The sequence below is a fragment of the Vigna radiata genome, chromosome 7 (genome assembly GCF_000741045.1).
Source record: "Vigna radiata var. radiata cultivar VC1973A chromosome 7, Vradiata_ver6, whole genome shotgun sequence".
NCBI classification, from domain to species: domain Eukaryota; kingdom Viridiplantae; phylum Streptophyta; class Magnoliopsida; order Fabales; family Fabaceae; genus Vigna; species Vigna radiata.
The window spans coordinates 2472901-2480999 of NC_028357.1; the positions used below are offsets into that span (position 1 = coordinate 2472901).

At 35.4% G+C, this 8099-nt stretch overlaps 1 protein-coding gene across 1 annotated transcript; it reads left to right on the forward strand.

The window, feature by feature from the left end:
- The first annotated feature begins 3162 nt into the window (after window positions 1-3162).
- LOC106768405 (26S proteasome non-ATPase regulatory subunit 4 homolog) lies at window positions 3163-7696 on the forward strand. Its single transcript, XM_014653550.2, has 10 exons — window positions 3163-3312; window positions 3446-3559; window positions 3757-3862; window positions 4088-4202; window positions 4294-4503; window positions 4701-5013; window positions 5850-5973; window positions 6283-6386; window positions 6983-7051; window positions 7407-7696. Exons 1-10 carry the CDS (start codon window positions 3301-3303, stop codon window positions 7455-7457), a joined length of 1218 nt encoding a protein of 405 aa, XP_014509036.1. The 5' UTR covers window positions 3163-3300; the 3' UTR covers window positions 7458-7696.
- Window positions 7697-8099: the final 403 nt, after the last annotated feature.

Below are 8099 nucleotides of genomic sequence, written 5' to 3' on the forward strand. Positions count from 1 at the left end.
TCCAATTCTTCACCTTTTAAGCACACTTTTTGGCTTCAAAAGACTCAAACTTTGAGTTTGAGGTGATTCTTTGGTTTTGACAACTTTCCTAGCTTCATTCCACTACTTTAAACATGTTAAGATGTTCACATTACTTCAACTAAGTGTACCTTAGGTCTGGTTGCAAATTCTACCCTTAAAAGTACACTTTTTTATATTTAAAGTAGTCAAATTTTGAGTGAATTATCAACTCCTCCTAAATTAATCCCAACTATTCCAGACCAACCACAACAATACTAATTCAAACATATCATCAATTTATTCTATTTATAACATCAAATAATATATAAACCATTTCCAATGTTCCCAGACATATATAATAACCTATAATTTACTACCCCTGAAAGTGCTCCCAATACATAATATTACCCCTAAAAGTGCTCCAAAAATATAATAACCTGTACAAGGTTCCTATCAACCAATCTCGTACCAACATTCTTCTTCTAATAAAATTCTCCTTGAATGAAATTAACAATCAATATGATAGCGTACAATCAGAATATAAAATCACCAATGTTCACACTTATAAACTTCAATGCAAATTACACATCATTTTGAACATAGCACAATTCCCGCAATTTATTTCTTCAATTCAACATGTCTAGCCTTCAATACTATTCGACAATCACGGTACACTTCACTTTATAAAAACATATCAACCCAACCTTATTCACACGCATGACCCCTTTCTCCCTTTTTAACCCTTTTCCTTTTATAAACTTAAAACGAGACATATCATTTAAATTTATACCTAAAGCACAACAAACCACATACAACAGCACACACCTCATAACAGCACATACACAGAGCCTAAAAATATACCTAAAGCAAACTGAGGTTAACAATCAAAAACCAAACATACCAATCAAAAACAAAATTATAATAACATGCATAAACAAAGAAGGAAGAACACACCAACCTCAATAGCAGTGTTTGTAAGTGTTGAAGACACAAACAAAGTAGCAAGCCCCACACTCCTCTTCGCAGTCGAACGAACGACTTCAAACAAAATGGGAAGGAACGGATACGGAGAAAGGGAGGAAGAGAAACAGAGAACGAAGAAAGAAATGAGAGAATGAAATGTTGGGGGTGGAGGTGGAACAAATGAAAAAAATAGTACCTGAAGCCTGCACCGAAAGTTTCCGCAAATTGAGTGAAACCAGTACCCAATGTCTGCATCAATTGAGCACCCCATCAGAAATTGGAACAACACCCGCTTCTTAAAAGTTTGAACATACCTCCTCACACAGTGACAACCATTCGTCACACACCCCTTCGATTGGCGTCGTCGCGACAGTCCAAACCGTCCTCACGCCGCGACACCACCGTCCTCACTCTGCCACACCGCCGGCGACACGAAACCCCTTCCAAAAATTACCATCGTTTAACGACAGAGGTCTTTAGGGTCGACAAGTGAGAGCTGCTGTTTTGGGGAGAAAGGTTTCCCGAAAAAAGTTTTGGCAAAATGGCTGGAGAGGGAAAACCAAATTGATATTTCATTAATTCTCGCAGATACCGACGGGCATATGTCTTCGATAAAGGCATTATGCCAATACCGAAGGACAAAAGCCCTCGGTAATACACACCTATTATTACCTATTAAGACCGTCGGTAAAGCCTTCGATAATTCGTATTTACCGAAGGCCTTCAGGCCGTCGGAAAAAATCCTTCGCTAACCAACAATTTTCCTGTAGTGGCAAAGACTTGGATTGTAAGACAGTTTAAAGTTTGTTAAGAGCTTAATGTACGAGATAATTGATCTCAATCCCATTATCAAGTTGTCACGAGTTTAGTAAAAAATTCCCAAATAAACGACCAAGTGGAGGCTATTAAAAAAACTATTGTACGAGCTTAAGAAACGTCTAGGAGAGACAAAGAACACTTAGATGGACAACACCACAAGAGAAATCCCGTTCAACCTCACTTATAATACTAATGTTATGCTATTAGTCGAAATGGAGAAACCATTGTTAAGAAGGCAGGTCCAGAACCTTAATGAGGCAGAACTTCAAGTAAAGTTTAGACACCTTGCAAAAATAATAGGAGTCCATAGTCGTGTGAAAGTACAACACCAAAATTCATACAAGAGTTTTAGGTATTGTTTACTTGGGGGTGGATTTAAGAGAGAGTAATTGAGAAGATTTGAAGGTAATTTTTTGTTGTTGTTTATTTGAATAGATTTGGAGGTAAGCGAGAATAAATTTTGAAGTAAAATTTGTGAGAATCAGTGCAGGATTTAATTTATGTTACAGATTAAAAATATTTACTTTCAAATTCACTCTCACTTACCTCCGAATCTATTCAAATAAATAAAAAAAAATTATCATCAAATCTTCTCAATTACTCTCCCTCAAATCTACTCAAATAAAAAACCTTAAGGAAAGTTATTTAGTATAACAAAAAACCTTTAAAACACGAAAAAAGTCCGTGAAGGAAAAGCTAGCAACAAACTGGAAAAATCTATTCAAAATAGTGAAAGATTTGAAGAATAAAACTTATCACCTATTCAAACATAATAGATATGCAAAACTTTTTTTTTTTTTATAAAAATATCAAAGAAATTAAATCTCCACGTTCATTTCATGTAATTTCTTACCATGTATTTTCTCTATTTTTATTAAACAATTTTTAACCTTCAAGTTAAATTTGATTGCATTTTATATTTAAAAATATGTCAACTTTAGTTGATATATTTTTATTCCTTTTAGTTTTTGTTAATGTGTATCTAACTACAAATAATTAATGTTATTATATGCGAAAAATGTTCTTTTAATAATTTTTTTGATAAGCGGTAACTTGTAATTGGTCTGTTTCAAATATTTTTTAAAAATAAATTTAAACATACTAATAAAATGGTGACACGTGTCCTATTATAAAAAAGTTGTTAAATTTTTTTTGTTAAAATACGATAGTCCATTATATTTTTATAGATAATATAAGGTAGAGTTTGTTATTTTAATAAACATGATCAGTGAACAACTATTATTATACATTTTCTTGACTAAAAGTTTACATATTTATGAAATTGATTTAATTATTTTATCCTTGAAAGAGCTTGAGCTACTACAGTTTTTGACCTTCATATCCCCGTTACGTGGCAATCGAATTTTGCTTGAAAAGAATCGAGGGTTATATTATTAGGGTCACATACAACCTCTTCTGCAAGTAAACTTGAGTTCCTTTCTTTTTCGTACGATACATTTCACCCTCTCTCATTTTTTCTGCACAAATTCCATTTTTATAGCTTCTGAATCTCCAACAATGGTGCTCGAGGTAAATCCCTTTCTCCTTCGTATTAATTTTAATGTTGCCATTACTATCCCTTTAATATAATCAATTAGGGTTTCTTCATTCGATCGTGTTTTTATTACTGATTGCAATTCCTTTTCTGTGTTCGTAATAATAGGCCACCATGATCTGTATTGACAATTCGGAATGGATGCGTAATGGAGATTACGCTCCTTCTCGATTTCAAGCCCAAGCGGACGCCGTCAATCTTATTTGCGGTGCCAAAACCCAGGTGGGAAGTCAAGCCTGTTTGTCGTTCCTTAACACTGCTATTATCTGTGACTACTACTGTCAGTAGAAAAATAAAATGTGTCAGATATTGTTCTGTTTCAGACTAGGACTTTGAGAATTAATTTCAGGTTTAGGATATTGCAGCAGGGTTCAATTTGTGCTGATTTTTTTCTTTTTCTTTTTCTTTTGCTTATTTAGTCTAATCCAGAAAATACGGTGGGAGTTCTCACGATGGCAGGGAAGGGCGTCCGTGTCTTGGTCACCCCTACCAGTGATTTGGGCAAGATCTTAGCTTGCATGCATGGTCAGTGTTTTTTTTGAAGTATTTGGATTAAGTCACATTTGAATTTGGCATGTTATAGAATGGTGTGTGTAATATCTGTGTTATAGAGGTGCCTGTCATTGCAACTGATGTGTATGGAACTTATTTCGGAAAATATCGACCGCATTGCAACAAATTTGCTCGGACATGTTATTATGATTTAATTCTTCTGTTGATGTTTTCCTTGTTTTTCATTTCCTGCTTTAGGACTAGAAATAGGTGGTGAGATGAACCTAGCTGCGGGCATTCAGGTGGCACAATTGGCTCTTAAGCATAGGCAGAACAAGAAGCAGCAGCAAAGGATCATTGTCTTTGCTGGAAGGTGTGATTAATCGCTTCTTCTGTGTTATTTTAAATTGTTTTGTCTGTTGCTGACTATATTGTCTCTAATTATCTAATTTAATGCTTTTTAGTCCCGTTAAACATGAGAAGAAAATGTTGGAGATGATTGGTAGAAAATTGAAAAAGAACAGTGTAGCACTTGACATTGTCAATTTTGGCGAAGAAGATGAAGGAAAAAATGAGAAGTTGGAAGCACTCCTCTCTGCTGTTAACAATAATGATACCAGTCACATCGTCCATGTTCCATCTGGTCCGAATGCTCTTTCGGATGTACTAATAAGGTTAGTTGGGTTCTTTATTTGCTTTTCACCCAGTCTTCCCATTTGAACTGAATTCCCAGTTAGTAATAGAGAAGTTATTGATTCAAGTAGCCGTACTTCTTTTCAATTCTGTCCATTTTCTTCTGGCTCTGATAGAATAGTTTGTATTGTGGACTCTTGGGCATTTTCGTTTTTTCAACATTGGACTCTTGTGGCAGCACTCCTATTTTTACTGGTGACGGGGAAGGTGGAAGTGGTTTTGCAGCAGCTGCCGCAGCTGCTGCAGCAGGCGGTGTATCTGGATTTGAGTTTGGTGTAGATCCGAACTTGGACCCTGAACTAGCTCTTGCTTTAAGAGTTTCAATGGAAGAAGAGAGAGCTAGACAGGAAGCGGCTGCAAAAAAAGCTGCAGAGGATGCTTCCAAACAGGAGAAAGGTGACGAGCAGAAGGCTAGTCCACAGGATACAACTATGACCGAGGGTGCCAGTGCAGGAGCTTCTGAAGCCAATAATAAGAAAACTGATTTGACGGTTGGTGCAATTTGTTATTTTAGCATGTTTTTTGCTTGTTTTGTCATTTGCTTATTTGAATTATAAAATCAATTATCTAAATTCATTCAAGTAGTTTATTTTACTATCTGCTATAATTATTTTGTCCTGTAATGTTTATTTTTCATTACCAGTATGTACATGGTTTGACGCTTTTAAAGGTTGATATTAGAGCTAAAGTGTCCCTAGTTCTACAGGATCATTTTCTTTTCTGTTAGGTGGTGTAAGTGAAACTTAAAAAAAATAAATTATGGAGTGTGGGAGCTAGTTGCTAACTGAGAGTCTAAAGCATACCTTTGCAGTTGTTCAGTGCTAGCGCATAAGTGTGACTGTAGCTGGGTTCTTCTTGATTACTAAAGTCAATTTGATCCGAGAACATATACTCCATAGCGTCATCATTGCTCATTTGATAATGTATTATAATTATGTCCAATTTTACCATCTTTTGCATTATATTGTTTTCCCTTTACCATGCTTCCCACTGGCTCACTAGAAACATAATCTTTGAAAGCATTTTTTGTTAGTTTAAACTAAAGCAGCTCTTTTGGATTCTCTCATTGCATTGTAAATGCTATGATGAGTACTGTCTGTTTGGGTAACTTGTGTCTGGCAACATGTTGCTTTTCTAGTTGCATTTCAACTTGATTGGCAACAAATCTGTTTAGCGAGCTGGTGTGAGTATGTTTTTGTCTTCCACCCCAAATAGTTTGCTTCTGCTTGCCACAAATGAGTTCTCTCGTTTTATTTTCATCCTTCCCACAAATGATTGTCCGATAATAGTATGTGATATGCATGAGCTGATTTTCAATTGAAAACAGGACGATGAAAATGCTCTTCTACAGCAGGCTCTTGCAATGTCAATGGACGATCCTGCTATTACCCATGATGTGAGAGATACAGATATGTCTGAAGCAGCTGCTGATGATCCTGAGCTGGCTCTAGGTGAGTTTTTACGCTTAATAGTTATGTGTTTAAACATGGGTGGGGTGTTTTCTCATTATGTTGATTGATGATTGATTTGGTTCTCGAACTAAGAGAAACGTTTGAGGATTTGGCTAGTTTTTCTCCGTCTGTTTTGAGGTATCAATGATTTGGCTTTGTTTAATCATTATAATCATATTCTCTCTCTCTGTTTTTTTTTCAATGACAACTTGTTCTGGTTATGGAGTCCATATGCATCTGATAGAATTTACAGGAAAGCTTTAGTTTTTGTCCTGATCACATCGACTTCTTCTTGTCTTTTTATTGTAGCTCTCCAATTGTCAGTAGAAGATAGCTCAAAGGACTCGGCAAGCCAGTCTGATGTCAGTAAATTGTTAGCAGATCAGTCTTTTGTATCTTCTATCCTTGCATCGGTATGTCTATAGATCCTGAAAATTTACATCTTATTCTTTTAATTCTTGTTTGGTTTGGCGTCATTCAAAACTGGACTTGCAATCATTGAAGCTAAAATACAAAGTCTCCACATCTTTTTAACTGATACGATTAAAAAAATATCAGAAACTGACATACCATGATAGGACTCCAAATAGGGGTCATACGTGAGAAGTGAGCATGGGCCTGTTACTCATCAAGGAACGATTATAGATGGGGTAGTTAGGCCTAGAATATGGAATGTTTATATCAGGAGAAAGAAAGTGGGGTCAAGTGGGGAAGGAGTGAGAAGTTAGTTAGGAAATGGGGATGACGGGTAAGAAATCCCTATTATGTGGGATTCCGGTATATGAGAGAGAGCGAATGTTTGTTGGAGGGGGGAGGAATTGTGGTCCCTTTTGGAGGAGAGTTACTCTCTGGAGGAGTCTATGACTCGGGTTACTTGGTTTGCTGTAGAGCTATCAGCTCATCATTGTTTTACTGCATAATCTGTTAAATAATACATACCTAGCTATTCAGTTCGCTCTTGACTTTTATCATACCGTAAATGTATTAATAAAATGATTTGCTTCTGTAGCTTCCCGGAGTTGACCCAAATGACCCATCGGTCAAAGATTTACTGGCTTCTATGCAAAATCAGTCTGAGGTAGGTTTTCTTCTATGAAGAATAATCTGTATTCTCCTTTGTCCTTGCTAATTTTGGTGGGAAAATTTATTCATGTTCGACGAGCAAATTGGGTCATTATATCTTTGATCAATATTTGTTTCTTCGAAATTGTATCTGTTCGGTGAACGTGGTTAAAAAATGGCGATTAAAATGCACTAAATGGAAAAATTTATACGTGTAGGTAGAAATATAATATTTAATTGACCAAATATAATTTTATACGAGTGATATATGAACACCATTATGCTCAGTACTACAAATAACTAATTAACATTCGAGCAGTTTTGGTACATTCCTGTCCTAATAACAATTTATTGATTGTGCTGTCAATCAGCCTCAGCAGAAGAATGAAGACAAGCCACCAAATGAAGAGGAGAAAAAGTAATGTTGATTGAGTCTCTTCGCCGTTTTATTTCTGGTAGGCTTATAATAGCATGTTGGAAAGTTATTTTACTTGGGGTGTTATCACCCTGCTGATTGAAACGCATGTATTTCTCGAATGGAAGATTGGGTAGAGCATATCCGAAGAAAATATTGTCAATGGGGGTTTGAATCGAGCACATGGTTTTATTAAATACTTTATTTTAAAACATTGCAGAATCGATTACATGGTTTCCTTTCCTTTTTCTTATTTGCATATATTTATTTTAGTTTGAAAGTTTATGCTTAACGCTGAAAAGTGCTGCATAACCCATCAATATAAACAAATTTATTATAAAATTTGCATCTCTGTCAAATGTTGTCCAATTATCGACAGCTGAACGGATTGGGCAAGTGAATTTATATTTTAAGTGACGTGAATACCAAGCAAAAAGGATTGTGTAAACCTGTATTCTTAATTGAATGGTTTTAATAAGTAAACCATCTCTAATTATTGATTTAAGAACATATAAATTATGAAAGTGGAAATAAAACCCTTGATATCACTTTAACCTGGTCAAGGAATTTTACAGATTTTCAGGAAATTTAAATATGTTCCTTTAAATTACTTCCATTTTAAGTTGTTTAATCTTTTAAATGTTCAGAC

Bases quoted from the DNA above. Each gene is read 5' to 3' on its own strand.
- LOC106768405 (XM_014653550.2), top strand. The intron at 3,560-3,756 runs GTGGGAAGTCAA...TTGCTTATTTAG, and splicing joins TTTGCGGTGCCAAAACCCAG to TCTAATCCAGAAAATACGGT. The intron at 7,052-7,406 runs GTAGGTTTTCTT...GCTGTCAATCAG, and splicing joins CTATGCAAAATCAGTCTGAG to CCTCAGCAGAAGAATGAAGA.